The sequence below is a fragment of the Ixodes scapularis genome, unplaced genomic scaffold, assembly GCF_016920785.2.
Source record: "Ixodes scapularis isolate PalLabHiFi unplaced genomic scaffold, ASM1692078v2 PGA_scaffold0__279_contigs__length_252992795, whole genome shotgun sequence".
Classification (NCBI taxonomy): domain Eukaryota; kingdom Metazoa; phylum Arthropoda; class Arachnida; order Ixodida; family Ixodidae; genus Ixodes; species Ixodes scapularis.
In genome coordinates, this window is record NW_024609835.1 from 60400550 (window position 1) to 60421732 (window position 21183).

The 21183-nt window shown below is 45.6% G+C and overlaps 1 protein-coding gene across 1 annotated transcript in view; it reads right to left on the reverse strand.

The window, feature by feature from the left end:
* Positions 1-21183, reverse strand: part of LOC120837637 — a gene marked incomplete at its 5' end in the record, with an annotated part of 103657 nt that overhangs the window by 51759 nt on the left and 30715 nt on the right. Inside the window, 2 exons of the mRNA XM_042292042.1 lie at positions 9474-9751; positions 19074-19288. Of these exons, the coding sequence (XP_042147976.1) occupies positions 9474-9751; positions 19074-19288 (493 nt within the window). The remainder of the gene's footprint in view (positions 1-9473; positions 9752-19073; positions 19289-21183) is intronic.

A 21183-nucleotide genomic window follows, 5' to 3' on the forward strand; every position in this document is an offset into this window, starting at 1 on the left:
CATGATTCTCTTTCCCCCACAACACGAAATAACATACAGCTTTAAAGAAATTAGCATGTATACAGCCTCGCGAGGCATCCGGATGGGCGACCGATAAATATCAATATTCGTGATTTTATTTAATTTTATTTCCTTTTCATTTCCTCTCTTGACCCGAAATCTTCTTTTTTTTTTTTTTTTTCATAAGGTTTGATTTACAAATACGTTCGCACATTGCTCCGAAGATCACCCTTGCGCTCTAATATCTTCAGGAGCGTTGTTTGGTTCCCTCCAGAGATCGCATCAACTATACAGGGTTGAACATTGGAGATCGCAGCAAAGACTAAGAATAATTTTAAAAAAACAAGAAGGTATTCTAAATAAAGAACTCATTCCTTCGGAATAACGCAATCGGCCGTGGCGGACGTCAGGTTTAGATTGTAAAGTGATCACAAAAATAACCGCTCCACTAATTAACATTTCGGATTATTCACCTTATCTGGCACATTCTAATTAGAGACGCGTCGCCCGTCGTCAAGATATGGCATAGTTGCTGTAAGGATTCCAGACAACTAAATTCATCCTCACGCTTTTATCTGGAAAATTTAAGCCGCTGTGAGGACAGGCATACCGAAACTATACGCGAAAATAGCGGAGAGGTATTTTCCGTCCTTGGCAAAACACCCTGCAGAGTCACTGAAAACTTAACAAACGCTTGGCGTGACTTGTTCACGCTTAACGTTTCCTTCTTATCGGCTAACGTCGCGGTCTCATAGGCTGCGCAGCGATAATAAGGTGCTAGGAATTGACCACACCAGCGTTTCTTGAATTGTCAATGACCTTCTCATAGTTCAACGCGTACACTGTGGGGAAACAGACCACGCTGGAACTCTTATTAGACCAAAGAAATGCGCGTGCGTCACGCCGAGCGCTCTGCGTATAGGTCGCTGTGATTTGGCTCTCCATGTGCTATGTAGGAAAGTAGGTGCACGGACATTCTTTTAGAATGTAGTTTACAAGTGCGGGAACACAAAGTGAATGCCGCGAATAACGTGAAAATGCTTTCGACGTCCATCCAGGTTCTAAGAATGCAAACGGGGCAGAGGTGAACGAAGCAATTGTTTAGAAGCTGGAATGTTTCAAGACGAAAAAAAAAGCGACATATTTCAGACACAAAAGCAGTTACTTTATAGCAACGGATATGAACGAAGTTAGCAACTGGCGGACAAAGGAAATACATTTTGTTTTCTCACAATTTTGCAAAATGCCGAGTTTATAAAAAGAAGTTAAATAATAACGAACTAACTTTTCGTGACTACTTACGGGCATCTCGGGGCACTAAATCGTTAAACATTAAAAAAAAAGTATATGCTCGTACGAGACACGTTTTGTTTTACTACGATAGCGTAATAATAGATACAGTATATAGAGTACTAGGCCATTTAAAAGAGAAACTAATCATATTAGTCGTATGGCAAAAATAACTCTTTATGGCACAAGCTCGTGAAGATGTCAACATACGAAACTCTAATCCCACTGCCTTCGGATACGAATGTCAGTAAATGAACGAAATGCGACTGGGATTGTCGTTGTTCCTCTGGGATGAAAAATACAAAGAGAAGGACAGTCCGATAGGAGAGCGTTCGGGAGGGAAAACCAAGAAAAGATCAAAGAAGCAAACAGAGGCACTGGCAATAAACTAGCTCTCTCTCTTTTTCATATTTCTTTTATTCCGGAACCTTTTTTTTAGCTGGATAGCAATATCGTGTCTCGTGCTGTGAAAATAACGGAAGAAGCGAAGCTCATAATCAACTGAGGATTTGTATGGGCTCGGTACTGAAGCGAGCCTTTGATTAAAAATAGGGTATTCACGTGCTACTTCTGACTCGTCGAAGGAGACAAGCAAGGAAGCTGACTAGAAAGTGATCCGGGATGCAAATTCGTGTACTCCTTGCGCACCTCGTGCGTTTGATTACCTGCCAAATGCTCCCACGTGTTTCTATCTTTAACCGACCACGGTGTAAGATATACATATACAAGTATATGGACACCGCGCGCGTCACAGCTGCCAGATAAAGTCGTCTCCTCAACTTAATTTCCAGCGGCGCCACTAGATGGCTCCTCGGCATACGGCTAATGGCAGAGATACTCAAGTAAGAGTGTGTTCAACTCAAACCATAGAGAGCGTCTGCAATTAATGGCGGCGTTAGAAACAGCGGATTATACCGTTTTTCGCGCCTAAAAAATACTTATCCTATCGGAACAAAAAGAAAAGTGTTATTTTATTCTTCACGTGAAATAGTCGAGCATCTCCAGAATTTTGCCATTTAATGGCAACCATAAACACCTACCCCTGGCTACACCCTACCCTGACGAGCAGTTGAACACACTCTTACTTGATGCTATCTAGCTAATGGCGGCGGCCTGTCGCGGGCCCGGTTTTCCATGCTTCTATATTGTCACGAATGACAAGGTGAAAAAAAAGAATAACTGGGGAAACTGAAAAATTTAATGGGGGCGAACTTGTGCCCAAAAATAAAAGAAAGGAAACAGAAGATTACAGCAGAGCGTCGTGGGCGTCGAAGTCGGCGGAAGAGCAGAGTCGAACGCTGAGGCGAAACTGACCCTGGCTCGCTACGCGAAGCCCCTTATGTACACGAGTGGGCTTCTGGAAGAATCGGCGCAGAAAGTTTGACGCATAGAACATTCGGACCTCCAACAAGCGCCAGGAATTTCGAAATTACCAGAACACTAAGTTGCAGCGATAAGCAAAAGACACCTCACTCCCAGGATTCAAACCCTGCTTTTTCGCGTGAAAGGCAGGTACGATAACTGTTAGGCCACGAGCGCGCTGCCTACTTGGATAGCTGCACACGCGGTAATATGTGAGATATGCTTGTTTTTAAAGTCGTTTTTTGAGTGCGCCATGTCATGTACAAGTTGGCGCTAGCGCTATGCGTGTTCATCAGACACTACTTCGTCATTGATCCCAGTTTCGTGCCTCAACGGCGGCAATAAAAGTTTTAGGAACGCGTTGAAACCGAGGCTACTCTGGCGCGGTGTTCAAGTAAGCGTCCGTCGAGGTCAGAGCAGACGCTCGAAGCGGAACGACCGTACGCCCGCGTGGCATGGGAAGAAGATACTTTTTCCCCTTTTTTCTAAGTGGCGCCATCTGGAGGCGGGAACGCTCTCGGCGCCGCTGCAGTGTTCGCCGCAGACAGTTCCAGGGAAAAGAGAACCGTGTTTTTCGGCCCGGAGTAAATAAACTGTAGCGAACAATTGGGCGATACCGTCTACAAGGTATAGCAACGTGCACCAAGGCACGCAGAGCGAACGAGGCATGCAGGAGCCACGCATGCATCGGACACGGGACACAAGATCCGATGGAACACGCCTCGGTTAGCGCGTCCCTCCTGGCGTTATGATGCGCCATAGATACGCGTTCTGGAGCACTTGCTCGCCGAATAGTTTCCATATGCAAGTTTTGCAATGACGACTCATCTGGGCGCGGGCGGACAGCGATTTTCCACCCCACTCGTTTCCCGTCCTTCAAGGCTAGTTGTTGTACTTAATGGTCAAGTTGATTCTACAGCTACATTACAACACACGCGAGCACACAGATCTGCGCACGTACACAGATACACACAGGCACGCTTAACAAAGACGCATATACTTACGCACAAACACACACTCGCAAACAAACGCGCACAGAAACGGTCACTTACGTGCGCGCACACACACACACATACACACGCACGCACGCATGCCCTGACGATGTCTATACTCCGTTTCACCTTATGTTGTACCGCAGCGAAGGCTAGAAGCGCGAGCTCATAGCGTTGGCAGCTGCCCTTGGAGCGCGAGAGCTTGTGCCGCCGAGATGTGCCCTACAGCAAGGAGCTCGCGCGTGTAGCCTTTCCTGCGGTACAACACAAGGTGAAACAGAATATATAACGGTACTGAATAAAAAAAAAAAAAAAAAAAAGGTTTTCCAGAGCTGCGCGGTATCTACATGACCGCATAACGTATCGCTTGCTTTGCGTGGATCGTCTCTCTCATTTATCGGAGCGGGAGGTCAGGAATATGGATTGCCAAATGTGTATCAGGCGTTTAGGACGCCATACACGCCGAGACACGCGAGAAAAATAACGCGCAAATGTAAACTGGACAAAATTTAATTCTAGCTTTGTCCGGTTACACGAACAAAGAAAAAAAAAATCAAAACGAAAACTGGTGTAAAGTGATGCGCACTTTGAAAAGGTATAGGTGCCTCAAAGCGCACAGTTGCTTTCTCTTGTAACACGACACGACAGGAAATTTTAAACGTCTTCATATTTCCTCTCAAGTAATTAGGCAAAATACCTATTGCTAATTATCCGAGCATCAAGGAGTAAGCCTGGAATGTAGGTCTACGCGCCGCGCGCGCGCTCGCCTTTTCCGAGGTTCGAAGTAAATGAACAAACTAAGGTGTGGACGCACACGCATGCAAAACGCCATTTGTTTTAGGTTTTTGCTTTAGAATAGTTACAGCCGCAGACGTGCAGCGCGTAGACCTACATTCCCCGGATTCCCCTTGATGCTTGGGGAATTTAGCAACAGGTCTGTTTTGTGTGTATTCGACTGAGCAAATCAAAAGCCCAAACAATTCAAAAAGCAAAGAAAAAAAAAAGTCAAGGTTCCTGTACAGTGTAGAAAACCTGCGCGAGTTCACTTTTCTACAGAACGCGTGCACTGCCAAGCACGGCGAACAATCGGAGGACCCTGGGAAAGGATCAAAACGCGAAATAAAATTAGACAAAAAAAAAAAAAAAAAAGCGATGTACGGAGGGACAATGTTGAGAACGATGTTTCGCTCGCTTAATGCCCCTGCGCACATCGCACCTTTGATATTGAATCGTTATCTGGGCCTCGCCATTTGCTGGGATCCTCCTACTGCTTGCCGTGATTCGCTGCTTCCGTGGTCTGCAAGGAAGGAATCTCGCAAACGTTTTTATGAGCGTAATATAAACAGGCATGTTATTTGGACGAGACACGTTGTTATTAACGTGAAACGTACCTCTTTGGCTAGCTGTTCAGCATTTCGTGAAGTCCAAATGTGAAGCCTGAATAAAAGCATGGCCGGGAGGCTCGACACTGATTCGTTGTCGGGTGGGAGAGGAGGAGCGAGGTGCTCGACGCTGATTGGTTAACGGGGAGATCGTGTGACCGGGGGGCGAGTGGGGAGGAGAGGTAGGCGAGTAGGGAGAGGAGGAGCTGGTTAGAAGGTTCCATATGCCACGCGTTAAATTATCTGACGAAGAGAGCCGTGAACGTAGTATCGCTAAACGTTTCTGATGCTACAATGTTTCACATATGCAACACATTTGCCTAGCAATTTACCACACATTTTTTTTTACTAGTCATACATCAGATTCAAAGAAACTATGAGACTATAAACTTAAGGTGAATTCCCAGCCTTGGTTAGTCGTGGTTCTGAACCAACAAATAGCGACAGGATCGCCTTCCAGACCTGTGCATTAACGGAATAAACCGTATGTGGTGGCGCGTCCTTCCATACAGTGTGGTATTTTTTTTATTTCCTGAAATAGGCATTCCTCGTCGTTTACTCGTTTCTCTATGTGCGAGCTTTATGTGGAACGCAACCCAGCTGCACCAGTTCTCGTGCAAAGGAAGCAGTTGCAGCAATGAGCTTGCGTCTCCAGTAAAGGTCTGTTCACACGATGCATCTTTTAGGCGCGCAACAGTTTCGCGACACTCAAGTTTCGCGAAATGTGCTCGTTCACACGTACCGCTTCACGTGCAACAACGATGACGTTTAGACTCGCGAAAATAGTTTGTTTGTTGACCATAAAGTGGCGCTTCAGTTGAAAGCCAACATCATCATCATCGCCATTAGCCATTCAGCGTCGTGTTCTCCATCTCCAGCCGCATTCAAAGAGTCAAAACGCAAGCGAGCTGGTGAACAATTATAATTAAGAAATAAAACCTTAAGACAAGGAAACAAAAAGGGACATACACACCACCGTCTTAAGACCAGCACAGCATACAGCTGTCATTTACTTCCATTTACTTAATTTACTCTTAAATTGTCATTTACTAGTTGTTTAATTGTCATTTACTGCCATTTACTTTATTTACTGTTGAATATGTATAATTTGGATGGAGGTTGACAAAGAAGAAGACTGTTGTGGAAGTAAATGAGAGCTGTACGCTGTGCTGGTTTTAAAACGGTACTGTGTACGTACCTTTTTGTTCCCTTGTCTCAAGGTTTTATTTCTTAATTATGACTAAAAATACACGCGAATTATCATCATCACCAATTACGTCTTCGTCCATCGCTGGATTTTTTTTCGATATGCTACTCACTTTTCCTTCAGTGGATATTGACGTGCTTGCGGAAGCGGAGGCAGTATCCATCGTTCGTGGTTTCGGTTTTTTTCGTATTTGGCTCGGCTACAACGCCGGCAGTGAAGTGGTCTTCTCAAACAGCTCGCTCCCCCCTCAAAGGCCACGTGAGAGCTTTTCTGAGCGGCCATTGGCGGCGCCCTCAGAGTGATTGACAGGACTCGGCAAAGTTTCAGCAAAAGCTCGCTCCAGAAGCGATGTGTGCGCGCAACGTTTTTCAGATGCGCGCGTCCCTTTCGGACCCGTTCAGACGGCGCAACCATTTCGCGAAACTACGTTTCGCGACACTAGATGCGTTAGAAAAATGCATCGTGTGAACGGGCCTTAAATGTAGTAAGACCAAAACGCGCAAATGGTCCTGAGCCACAGTGCGTCCTGCGTTAATGGCGAGACACACGCACGACAAAACAACCGACGTGACGAAAACGTTTTAGATTGCCGGCATGCAATAAGCACACCGGGAATCTCGAAGGCCGATTCCGCACATTTCAAAGGGGTAAGTAAAATGCGTCTGACGTTTCGGTCATTTTGTCGTGCAATGTGTTTGGCCCTTTCTAATTTTCAGAAAAACATGATGACGTGACAGACGTGGATTTCCGGAATTATAGCTTTATGGATAAAATACCTCAAGTATAAAAAAAAAAGTTTTTTAGTCAGATGCTTAATTTTAGCTCACTGGGGTATTTATTTTTACCAAACCTACGAGACTAGAAAAACCCTAAAATTAACCCCAGCTGTAGATATTTATATATAATAAACGTAAAGTAGGAATGGCACAAAAATCTTACGCTGAAACATAACAAAACGTAGTGCCAAGATTTAAAAAAAAAATCGCTCCTAGTATTGGGTAGGAATGTTTATCACTTTACACAAACTTATTGCTAGTGCGACCCAAATATACTCGCACGCAACATCACTGACAAAGATGCTTATTTGTCGCAACGTAATTTCAAGGACAAAAGCGAACGCCTTCTTTCGATCTCACCGCAAAACCAGACGACGAAGTTGTGGGGATTGCAGTTTTGGAGTTTCTTTGCACATTCAGCCATCTTTGAACACGTGTCGCCATCTTTATTTGATATTGCCGCGGGCATAGCTGAGGGGGCAGGGCGTGCGGTCCCTACGCCGAATACCGGGGTAAGAATCCCGCAGTTTACATTAGCTTTCCCTTTTGTTCCTGCTCTGGAACGTTCCAGATCATTGTTGTTATTTGTTGTGTGTTCTAGATTATACTCCGGTCATCCTTAAGCTGAGACTGGAAGGTCCGCCTTTGGCGCGACCTCGCTTGCTTCCGCAGCGCCTTGGTTGAGCGTGCCTGCGTGTTCAAACTTGTGTTAGCAGGGCAGAAAGCTCGCGCTGAAGGCTGAGCTTCTAGTCCGAAGCGGCTATAAAAGCAGCCGCAGCGCGCTCCGTCTATAGCCTTTCGCCAGCGCTCGATCCTGCTGCTCGACGCCTGTGATGCCCAGTTATCGTACTTTTTTTATTTTGGCACAATTCCGCCCCCCTTCCCCCCACCTTAAATCTTCAGTTCATTGAGTTTTCTCCTGCCTTCTGCCTGTCATTCGTGACAATATTCAGAAACTGACACTAGCCGTGACTGAATGAGAAACGTTTGAGGTTGAAAACTGAGCTTCACGCGTAATCCATCGATATGCAAGTTCTAGAAAATGTAATATCGAAATATGATTCGTAATTTTGCCTCGTAATTGTTATTACCGTGTTTGCTCAAGTAATAGCCGCACTTCTTATGAACAAAGCCTTTGCGTCCACTTGCCTGCAAAAAACGCGTAAAGCCAATCATCGCGTTCAGCCAAAAAGAAAAAAAAAAAAAAAAAAAACGCAGCGAATAACAATTGGTCGAGGACGCGACTCCCCGTAAAATTGCGATCTAAGCAGATGAATAGCACCTTGGCGCGAAGACGTGATCTCTGTCCCGTAAATCAATGCCATTTTTCTGCCAATCGCGGTGATTCTCTATCCCCCGTGCTCCGCGGGAAAGCAAATCCAATGGCTTGGTTCATAAACAGCGCGGGGTACTCGGGCAAATACGGTAGTTTACGTGGTTCAGTTTTCATAACACATGAAAATAGTACCATATTAAACTTTATATTTTATTTTAAAATATACTCGGGCAAATACGGTAGTTTACGTGGTTCAGTTTTCATAACACATGAAAATAGTACCATATTAAACTTTATATTTTATTTTAAAATATACTCGGGCAAATACGGTAGTTTACGTGGTTCAGTTTTCATAACACATGAAAATAGTACCATATTAAACTTTATATTTTATTTTAAAATATACTCGGGCAAATACGGTAGTTTACGTGGTTCAGTTTTCATAACACATGAAAATAGTACCATATTAAACTTTATATTTTATTTTAAAATATACTCGGGCAAATACGGTAGTTTACGTGGTTCAGTTTTCATAACACATGAAAATAGTACCATATTAAACTTTATATTTTATTTTAAAATATACGTTCTCTGTTAAGTTGATTGCTATTTCTTTTTTAAGTTTGTTATATTCCACAGGTTGGTCACATAAAACTTTTTTTTGGGGGGAGGGGGGAGCATTGGGCCGCCCCCCCCCCCCCCCCAACCCGAAATCTTTCTTTTTGCTGGGTCCTCCTCTCTCCCTCCCCCTCATACAGCATTTTGTCATGAACGCCCCCCCCCCCCCCCCCCCCCCCCGAAACAAAATCCTGGCTACGTGCCTGTGTTAGCATACATGTCTGCTTTCAAAATGTCTGTAGACAGTGTGACCAATGTGACACACGACTCAGACAGTGTCCGCAGGCTGTCTTGTGTACTAGCAGCGTCGACTCGAACAAAACTGTGAAAGGTACCAAATGAATCGCAGACACGCTTGGTGAGCTTCCTCCCAAACATCTGTACGTAGGTTATAGCAACCGACTCAGCGGTCGAGTTTTGACAGTCACGGATAGCTTAAAAGACGATCGTGTGCGCAGACATCTCCTTCTAATCTAGTATCTGCGCACGCGCAGTGCCAGGCTTTGTTCGTAATCGGCGGGTCGGCCAAAGGAAGCCGCTGGCGGCGGACGTCCCCGCGGGGGCACTGACCCACGTGTCCGGTGGCCCTGCAGACCAGGGGTCCCAGAGTGTGCTTGCCGGCCTCGTTGGCTTCGCCGGTGTCGCCGAAGCGGAGCTGGAGCACGGGCAGCCTGCTGGCGTCCAGCAGGAGGCCGGCGTCCTCGAGCCACACCTGCTTCACGTTGGCGTCGCAGTTGCACGTCGAGTTGCGCGGAGTGCGCAGGCAGTGCGGGTGGCAGCCGCAGCTCCGGCTGTCCGTCTCCGCACCGCCCCAGTAGAACTGGTCCTGCCAGTTGCGTCCGACCCACCTGGAACGACGGACAGATCCCCGTTCTTCAAGCCGCCGTCACGCTGTTGATGCATCGTAAAAAAGACTGTTCGAAGCGTGTTTCTTGCTCGTGTGACGTTCCGGCCAGATTGGACATAAAATAACTCTGCAGGCGTGTTCGAAACATTCACATGCGTGAAGCAGACGAGCTTTGAACGTGATGGAGGCGTGTCCGTAAATAATTCTGCAATCGTGTGTGCAGCGAACGCCGTGTCTTTTGTACGATGTACGAGTATAGTGTGCCTGCGGCTTAAAAGGGGTCACGAAACAATATCGGGTTGGAATGTTCGTGACTTTGCTGAGGCGTATTGCTCCTCGTCTGGCACAAGTATATTCGCACAGACCGCCACTGATTCAGAAGATTCTTTGTCGCGGTGAAATTTCGAGGATGAATGCAGGGGCGGATCCAGACCTCCATTTTAGGGGGGGGGGGGGGCGGTTCCTCGGTGTAAAACGGCGGGCGGGCGGGGGGGGGGGGGGGTGAGTGTTTTTATTTTTGTGGAGTTATCGTTTTTACTGAACTCTGATAACATAATATAGATCTTCAGACCTTTTGTATCGGTTTACCTGTCGGTCGGGGATGAATTCTTTCGGGTGTCCATGCTAGAGGTAAGTATCTAGAAAATTGTGGTGGCACTATCGTTTCTGAACACCATAACGCAAAGAATTTTGTAGTTTATAGGAAACAGGATTACTCCATTCGCGTGGCAGCGCGCTAGAAATAGAAAAAGAAGTTTAACTACCGGGGATGAATGTTTGGTACTATAGCGGCTGTGACAATCGTAGACAGTGTAACTTGATGGCTCAGATGTCCCCGGCGGGGCTGCAACTTTTGGGCTCCTTTTGCTTGAATATTTATATATTCTCGTTACACCCGCAGAACATGTACGGAGAGCCAACCTTTGCCAACTATACGGAAGAAGCTCACGCAGCTAATGACAATGCGAAAAACGTTTTAATCTAAAACTCGGCTGCTCTTTGAGATTAAGCTTGGCATAGTAGTTAGAACTTTATATTCAGTGCCAAAGTGCTGAACGTGGCTTTAAAACATATTTTTCATTGTCGCCGGTTGCTTCAATGGAGCGAGTACGTTGCAAACAAGCGACAAAAATGGCCCGGCGGCTTCGGCGCTGCTCGCGGCGTCAAAGCACTATTTTTTAGAGCACTTGAGACTGGGTGGAAGTAACACGACGACGTCTCATGACGACGTCTTTTTCAAAACACTGTTAACGCAGCGAGCGAAATGAACGCTGCCAGGCAAGTTCGTCGGTTGTTCGCCGTATATTTTGAATGTCCAGAGCGCAGCACATGCGGCATTGCCAACCCAAACTGCGTGTTTTCACGTGTTCTGGATGCAACTCGAGAGAACGAAAGCGAATAATTGTTGAATATTTTTTAAAACAGGTTGCAGTTCGGCAACTATAACTTTTAAACATAGACAAGACCTGAAACCAGCAATAGATCCTTGCAAATTATATTCAATTGCACTTCGTCTGGATATTTTCTGTATGAAGGGAACACTTACTTGTTTCTAAGTTAGCTCATTCGTCAGGGTCGAGAGGACAGGCGCCGAGATATGATGGGGCAGAGCGGTTGTCCGGTCGGCGAATCTCAACTGGGCTAAAGGCCGATCACGACTGCAGCATGGATTTTTGGGAGTCGGTGTTCACTCGAACGGGCACAGGTACTGTCTATTTAATTTATGTATAGTCGCATCTTTGAAAGGGCTCGTTTTCCCCAAGTCCCTAAGTAGGGAATTCGAAGCCGCAGTTGCAAACCAGCATGCCCCCCCCCCCCCCCCCCCCCCCCCCGCCTCTGTACCGTTCGACACACACATATTCGCTCCTGCAAAGCCGCGCGAAAGCTCTGCCGTCAATCCACAGAAGCCGCGTATAAAGGCCCGTTCACACTCTTGCGACCGAGTACGACGAGATCTCTTACAACTTCTTAAATGTTTCTAGAATGAGGGAACACACTGACATTGTGGCGCCATCTATGCGGTGACCCTAGAACTGCATTTCACAAAAGCGAAGGTTTTGCGGGATTTCCGAGGTCAAATGTGCGTAATACCCATAGAAAGGCTCGTTTATAACATTGACAAAAGTTTTTCGAGCCAAAAAAAAAAAAAGGATATTGCGCGAGAAATAAAAAAAATATATGCCGGACCGCCGAGTTTACACTGCTTGCCAGTAGATGGCGCCAGTGTGTTTCTGGTTTAAGAAGTTTTAAGGAACCCAGGTTTAAGAGGTCGCAAGCAGTCGCAAGAGTGTGAACGGGCCTTAACTCGAAAAGTAAAGGCCCGTTCACACTCTTGCAACCGAGTACGACCGAGAGAGACCAGACCGGTTTTTAATCTTCTTACGACGTCTTAGGACCAGCCCCGCAGCAGCGCGCCTGGTCCTAAGGAGTCGCAAGACGATTAAAAACTGGTCTTGTCTCTCTCGGTCGTACTCGGTTGCAAGAGTGTGAACGAGCCTTAAAGACGGTGCCAAGGGGAGACAAGGGGTAGCGGGCACCTTTCCTAAAATATGTCCCGCCACCCTAAGTTTAAACGGCATTGTATACAAATAAATGCCTACGGCGTCGGCTTGAGGACCCCGTGTAAGCTGCCTCCAGCCTTTAGAGTGCTCGCACCGTTTATCTTTCTTTTAGTAGCTTCCCACCACGAGAAGTCGTCCCGCAGGCAGTATGAAGCCCATTAGAGGAAACATCTCCCCCTTCTGACGCTCGTCGGCTTCTTTCTGTATTCCGCGCTGCGGCGCTGATCCTCGGTGAGGGATGGAGGCGAGGACGAAAGCGGGCTGTTGTTTAAGCCAAGGTCGTGGGGAAGTCCGGAGCGTCTTCAGGAGAAGCTCAGACCCAGACTACACTGTACCCAGAGCATTTGCTTCCTCTCTCAGTTGAGAAGAAAAGCAATTGGTTACCTGGTTGTACAAGCTGCATCCCCCCCCCCTCCCCCCCTGGAACGTCTCCTCCTAATACGTCCCCTCCGCACTTCCCTTGGCAATGAGCACACCGTGCCAATAAGATACCTTTAGTGAGCCCGTGGGCGACAGCATCTCAAAGCAAGCCAAAAAAGACATGCCAAAAGACTAGCCCAGAACCATGAAGAAACCATCAAACGAAAAGTGATGAAAAGGCTGCCGTTAGAGAGGAAGGACAATCCGGAAGGCTGCTTGGCGTCTGCGTTTGGGAGTTTTCAGGGCACAAATTTTTCGCAGACAACCTCCAAAGAGAGAGAGGGAGACAGAGAGAGAGAGAGAGAGAAAGGGGACTAGATATGTTGAAGGTATTTTCCCCCCGTGCTCGACGTGCTGGCCTTGTTTGGAAGTGTGCTGCAGTCGAGGACCCTGATATTTGGTGCGCCTACCCACTGTTTCTCCACTTCGAAACTCCTGGCGCCATGCCTGTCGGGAAGACGTACCGTGACCTTGACGGAGATAAACCCCACTTTGGAAGCGCCCAGCAGGCGCGTCCACCCACCGCTGTTTTAATCTTTTGTCCCTCGCGTCGATTGCTTACGTTTTTTCTTCGAGCTGACGAAGAACCCCGGGGAGGGGGGGGGGGGGGGTTGCCTAAAGAGGCGTTTGGGGGGGGGGGGACAATCGGCCCCACCGCCCCCCCCCCCCCCTTGGATCCGCCACTGGATGAAAGGGGATTAGATCTTTCAGGTCTTGCCTTCGTAAAGATCGATGACGTAATTGGGGGATCGAAACCACCCGGCTGACGACAGTCGAGCGCGCCTCATGAATTGGACACGAGAGCTCCGTGAGCACTCGACTTCGAATCGTATAAATCGATGCATCGGCGGACACTCGGTAGTGTCTCGTGTCTAACCACTGCGATGACGAGAATCGCCGAACTCCAACAATGCCTGGCAGTGCCGGCCCTACGCCATCAAGCGCCCTGGGCAAACTCTGACCATGGCGACCCCCCCCCCCCCCCCCCTGCCCTCCCTCACTTCTCATACGCCCCTAGCTATCGACATCACGCTGTTAGTAGACATGTGAGCATGGCCCAACACGAGCATTTTGTCCGACGAGAACCGCATTCTAAAAACGAACGGCGATCTAGCATATTGCGTCCTGACACGAGCAAGTAGAAAACGCGCGCTGGAGCTCAGCGCGCGTTTTCTACTTTGCCGACCCCATGCAGCGCGTGACTTTGATTAGCGTTGGCGGCATACGATAGGCACTAGGCCACGTCGCCGATTGTTTTGGCTCCGAGTTGAGGGGATGCAAGATGCTCATATTTCTCGAATTTATTTGCCGACTGTCATTGCTTAGAAGGAAAACAAAGACAAGGTTATTCGGTTGTTAATGTTAGGGAGTGATTTTGAGTAGTATATAACAAAAGTAGAAAAATCGTTTCATGGCCCCTTTAAGTCGCGAAGCCATACTGTTCTGCGACGATTCGATGAAAACATCGGTACGTGATGTGCACGTATATAGACGCTTTGCACACGCGCCAGATTACATCCGCTATGGCTGACATTGGGGAGTTTTAGCAAACCGTTATTATGTCCCGCGTATACCGCACCATCGGAAACACGGTAATGGTTCGCAAAAAGTTTCCAATTTTCTTACTGAGTTACTGAAACGGCCATTGAAGAGACTCCACAAAGGCCAATGCTGGGGAGAAGGACACAGTAGAATCTGAAATGGCAATAACCTGGCCTGCTATGGTAATGATGAAGTGAAGTCAACAAAATAAGAGGAAACAAAAACTGAAGGCCCGTTAAAGCGGCACCCGTGCACAGCTGCTGCGAGCGTCTATATAGCCACGCACATCCCAAGAAACGCATGGTTTATTATCTTCGCTCTTCTTGTCTCGTGATTCGTTTTTTGGAGCTCTTATCGGCGAATGGCGCAATCTCATTGGCTGCGGAGAGATAACAAGATGTCCGGTACTCGCCACACTATGCGTTTATTAGACTGTCACTGACTGTAGGGTAGTGGTGCAAAACTATCGATACTATCGAAAATGGAAGCCAAGTCTACCTAATTACAGTGCAAAAACTAACAAAACTAGTACCGTGGGTAGTCGACTATCATAAAACTGTAAATAGTATTTAATTTAGTGAAAAAAAAAAGCCTCGAGTTTATGTAGAAAATGTGAAGTTCGGAGAACTTCCAGAAAATTAATAAGGAAAACATCTATAACCCGTTGGAAAATGATAAGAAAACGGTGTAAATTCTGTCTAGAAACTATTGACCATAAACAATCGAGAAAATAACGATTGTATATACTATATACTATCGAGAAACTGCGAATAAAATATGTCGATAGTGAAATATTTATTATATTTTCTCCATAGGTTCCCTTAGTTTCTCTGCTTGTTTTTAGATTGATTTTTGGGAGTTTGTACTTTGCATTTATAGACATAATTCAATCAGGAAAATAAATTGACCGCATCCCCACGTGGTGAATGATGTTGATTGGGGCGAAGCTCTGGTGGTGCTTGTCTGCGTAGACGGTGAGCCGCAGCATGCCGAGCCTTTTGTTCGTTTTCATCCATGTTAGAAAGAGAATGTGTGGTATGGAACGTGGTTATATACGCTTCGCCCTTTTTGGGAGTTTGTACTTTGCATTTATAGACAGAACTCAATCAGGAAAATAAATTGACCGCATCTCCACGTGGTGAACGATGTTGATTGGGGCAAAGCTCTGGTGGTGCTTGTCTGCGTAGACGGTGAGCCGCAGCATGCCGAGCCTTTCGTTCGTTTTCATCCATGTCAGAAAGAGAATGTGTGGTATGGAACGTGGTTATATACGCTTCGCCCCTAAACACCTTTGTTTCATCTGATAATAAAATTACGCATCGCATTATGGGGGCATGAGTTATGAAGTTGTACAGATGAAAATATAAATGTGGCGTGTCTTTCGACCGGACAGGTTCCTAGCAAGGAAGAAAACAATGTCCTTCAAACTCACAAGTTATTATTTTTTTTTTCTAAAATACTTTTTTTTTGTTTGCTAACAATATTTTTACTTGAATCATGGTAAGCGTTCGTTTTTAACTTTTATTTTTGACCTAGTTAAGGTTTATGACCCCAAACTTATTGTAATTTAAGAATGAAGCAGATTAAAGCATCGGCAACTAACCACGTTGGCTTGGTATACGCTTTTTTATCTGGTAGTGTTTAATTTGAACCAGCCTCCGTTATCAAAATAGGTCAAAATAGAACAGAACAAAAAAGGACAACATATCATGGCGAAGCAGCGTAACCGTTTTTGTCAACAGCTATAGTCGGTGACAGGTTAAAAGTGACGTGGAAAGGGGTGGGTGGAACTTCCATTTCACTCTTGAGCTGCGACCGTCTATAGTTCTTAATTTTCAGAAAATAGCTTTGAATCGTCATAAGAAAAAAAAAAAAAAAGCAGAGTTTTTATTTTTATTTTTTAGTGATCAAGACTACGGAAGGCAATATGTAATAATTGAATAATAAAACAAACAAAAGCGTTAAACAAACTAGTGCAAAACTTCGATGCTAAATATCTTCAGCGAGTAGTGTTTTCCCTAGCTCCAAGAAAAAAAAAAAAAAAAAAAAAACCGAACATACTTTCTATTTTTACAAATGCGGGCCTGTCAAAGTGCGAAGCCTGATACCTGAATGAAGATAGAATGTGTAGACACGCGAGCTGGTTTATGTTACACATTTTTTGAAGAAAAAGAAAATACTGGAGATGACGGACGAGAAAGGGGACAAACACAAAACGCGTCAACGTCTGAAATTGATACGTTTTGTGTTTGCCATATTTTTCGAACGTCGTTTCCGGTTTTTCAAAAATGTGTGATATCTGAACCCGAGGAATATACAAAATATGTACTGCAAAGCAAAAGTAGCAAAACGCCATCTCTGTTTAGCTGTAAATTTATTCTATGTTAATTCAACTTTATGTTTAGTTTCCTTTCTATTTCACGTTCTGCCCAGAGCCTCGCGTTGCCTGCTCGTACATATCCGTCATCGTTTTGGGCTGTGCTTTCTTTTTTGTAACACCGAGAGCCAGCTATCGATAGTGGACATTCGATAGCACTATCGATAGTCAATTTTTCGATAGCTTTTCACCATTACTGTAGGGTGCTTCTTGTAGCCAATAGTTTTGCAATAGGATAATTGCCATCGAGTGTAAAAGAAAATATGCAGCGTTCTTTACCATCAAAGTCTTATATCGCATGAAATACAGTATTTAGGAGCAATTGCTTCAATTGTTTGAAATACATTAAACAGAAGTTCTGAAAGTGAAGAATCTATACTTTGAGCAGCTTTGGGGAAACTGAAATGGTGTGTCACGGTGTCCAGAGAGGGGAGGGAAAGGGAGGCGACAGGGAAGAGGGAGAGGGCATTGTGGAAAGGAGAAGAGAAAGGAATGGGGAACATGAATCGCTGTGTCGCATGACCAAGGGGGGACAGGGGGAGGAAGGGAAGGAGTGGTAGGGAATTGGAAGGAGGAGAAAGGGAGGGGAAGCAAGGGGAAGGGGGAATAGGGAGGACACCTTAGAAGGGGGAAGGGATGGGGAGAGAAAGGGAGGGGGAAGGAAGGAGGGGGATAGGAAGAGGGGAATTGATATTTAGCGGAGAAACTATACTTGTATAGGTCCCATGGCGTCGATATCCCCCGCTAAATTTAGCGGGCAAATGAAAAAGGTTTAGGTCACAAGACGTAAATTATTTTCCGCTATATTTAGCGGGGAAACTGTATTCCCCTATAAAGAGCGTGACGTCTATTCCTCCAAATGACGTATAGGTCCAGTGACGTCAATTTCCCCGCTAAATTTAGCAGAAAATGCACGAACGGATGGATAGAATTTTGGGTTTAAAGGAGCTCTGTCAAAAAACATGTCATGCTTTAAAAAAAGCTTCCTTATTTGATACAGATCGACCTACTTGTTCTTTGTTTAGTAATTGAGGCTGCATTAGGATGGACGCAGAGAAAATGGGGTACAAAGTTACATTATACTGAAGCTTTAACAAGTCTCAATCTTTTCAGGTCATCGATCAGCGAAGCTCAGATCTAGGCATGATGTGAGGGAGCTAAAATAAGCTTACACGCAGGGTGCATTTTTTTACCGTTTATTACAATGAATGTTAAAAATAACAATGCTCCGTTTTAATGCTCGTTATATTAAAAGAACGGAAGAGCTTCAATCAAACCTTTATGCCACTAATGAGAACCTTTATAAGCTGTGAACTGTCGGATTTTCTTTGGCCTTCATTGAAGTAAAAATCGTCTAGGAAGCTGCCAGAATATGGACAACATCGTTAATGAACTCTCTCTTTATCTTTTTTTTTTTTTTTTTTTTTTTTTTTTTACAGAACCGGTGCAGTAATTTTGTTCCATGGGCTGACCGTTAAAATCCTTTTCAAGCCTTAAGGATCGTTTCGTGACACAACAAATTTCGTATGCTTGAGCTTTCTCTCTTCCCGTCTGAATAGAATATTTTGCACTCCGCTTTTAATGACAGTGAAGTTACAAATATGAAAGGAAACACGCGTCGTGTGCAGCTTCCTTGGAGAATCGGGAGGGCGCGCATGTCTTCAGTCATTTTTTGTTTTTGTTGCGGCAGTAAACGAGGCCTTTTCGGTTTCGCTGCTTCTGAGATTGGGTACTGCAGCGACTCACCGAAACATTCTTCCGACCTACATTCAGAACTTTCTTTATGAAGGTATGGTGTGGTGAACATATAATACCCCATTCAACCAATCATAAAGGTAACTTTAGCTAAGTGACCTTTATGGCCAGAGGCGAATCGGTTCGCGATCCTCCGCGCGTGCCAAGTGCTCGTGACCGAAAACGTGGGCTGATTAGCCGATTGCAAAAGGACCTAGGCTGAAGGTACCTTTAGGCTAGCCGTGTGAATAGGGTATAATATATGGTAAGGTAAGTAGGGTAAGGTAAGGTATGATAAAAGATGGTAAGGTAAGATGTGGTAAGGTATAAGGCATAATAAAGTATAATAGGGTATAGTAAGGTATGGCAGGTAAGGCATGGTATGGTAAGGACAGGTAAGGTATCGTAAGGTAAGGTAATGTATGTTAAGTTAAGGTATGGTAAGATAATGTTAGGTAAGTACCGTATGGTTAAGTAAAATAAGGCATGGTACGGTAAGGTATGAAAAGCATGGTACGGTAAGGAATGGTAAGGTATCATAAGGTATGGTATGGTAAGATATGCAATGGGTAAGGTTTGGTAAGGTACGGTAAAGTATGGTAAACTATGGCATAGCATGGTAAGGGGTAAGTTATAGTAAGATAAGGTATGGTGAGGAGGTACGGTAAGGCAAGGTATAGTGCACCGACCAGCTATCCAGTCCGGGCGGGTACCAGAAGCCGAACATGGCGCCCTTGCAGTCCCAGCGGACGAACTGCTGGCACGAGAACATGCTGTCGATGAGGCGCACCAGGTGCTGCTCCGTCGCCTCGCCGTACGTCACGTTCCGGGAGTAAGAGCCCGGCGGCTCCTTGCCCCGCACCTGCTGCGTCTCCTCCAGGCTGTGGTGCACGATGGTCAGCACCTGCGGCGTGCCGGAGGATACTTCCCTTCACTTCATGTACGACCGCAAGTCGACTCTACCACTCGATGGAGCCAACAGAGCAGCACCAAAAGTTCAGCTGCCTTTACGGGTTTACTATCACCGGCTAAATCAATCACGAACAGTGTAACATGACATAATCCTGCAATTTTTTCAATGCCGGATTGCTCTAGCGGCACATCGGCAGTTGTACCATGTTGCAGCAAAGAAACCTCGTTCAAGTTGCGAGCTGAAAACATACTTTTCGTGTAAGGATCGTCAAAATTGTGAGTTTTAGTATTGCGTATACGGAGCGAACGCGAGCCCTGTGCGTTTGCGTTAGCGTTGCGTGTTTCACGCTGCACGTGCGCGGAGCCCAAACTGCGCCTTTGGATTGGCGCATGGCGACTGCGCGCATGCGCATCGTGAAAAACACAACGCTAACGCAAACGCACAGCGCTCGCGTTTGCTCGTATACGCAATACTAAAACTCACTAATATTAGGTGCCGGTCAATATCACCAATCTGCGTTAAGTCGTTATTTTGAACTCATTTTGTTGACCCACTGGCCCATTGAAAAGCACGACAAAAGCCCAAGTACGCACCCGATATCACCACCCCGCCGTCTCCTTTTGCACGATAAAGTCCGTCTGCTATCGGTAGAGTCCAGCGTGGATAACAGTTTGATCATCTGCATCCGATCCTCATCCATAGACTTCGTATCCTCACCCTAACCGCATCCGCAATGTTCTTAAATAATTGTATCCGCATCCGCAGACTTCGTATTCGCATCCGAACCGCATTCGCAAAATTTGGAACCGCATCTCGCCCTTAATCCGCGCATTCATTTTACATCATTAAATCAAGCCTGAACAAAAATGAAAGAAAGAAAGCATCTAGATGGTTTCTTAAGCCGCTTGCTTATACCTTTCTACAAAGAACTCTTCTCGCCAGAATACGGTGAAAGTCATTTTCTAGTATTCTGTTTTATCGTATTTATAAAATAAGCGACCATCCTTCCAGAAACCCTTCGCATCGCTCGAAAGATGATAGCAGTTATGAGGTCGTCGTGGGAGTCCGTGACACTTACACTCTGTCCAGAAAATGCGCTCAAAAAGAAGAACATTTATATGTATTTTTCTTTTTGCTTTAAAACCTATTTCAAGCAGACGCATATTTTACAAACATGAAAATTGACGAAGGACAGACCAATAGCATTGTGTCATTTTATTTTTGCCAGACAATAAAAAAATGGGAGAGGAACGAGTCCACCATTGAGGATATGTCACAATATTCAATAAGAACAACACCTCCTATCGGTTTCAGTTTTAAACACGAACCCTCAACTGCATGCTCGGAAATATGTACTTAAGAACAACTCAGTGCCAACTGTCGAGAAAAAGAAAACGCACAAACGTGTAACGTTTCGCTTGTTGAGGTTGCTGTGTAGAAGAAACATAATATCGTCCACTCGGACAAATCTAGACTGGTTCGCCTCTCAAATTAATACCCGCTAATGAGAAGACTCTCTCCGTTGGTGCACTTGATGCTGGGATGGCATGCACGAACTGCGTTCCAAAGATGAGGTCATGAAACTCGTGCCGGCGCAAGTTCCACCATTCGAGAGATCGAATTCAGTCTCCTCAAGATACACTTGTACGCGACGAAGCCAAGTATGACGAAAATAATCCCCGTAGAAGGGGAACAAGAGGGACAAATGACAAGCACAAATCTCCAAACACAGCTAGGTAACTGGTGAACGGCCGAAAAAATCCGCCTGATCCGGGTATCAAACTTGGGACCTCTACATTTACAGTGGAGAGCTCTACCAACTGAGCTAACCAGGGGTAAGACGTCAGTAGAGCAAACAGTTCTTATCAGCTGCCACCAGTCTAACA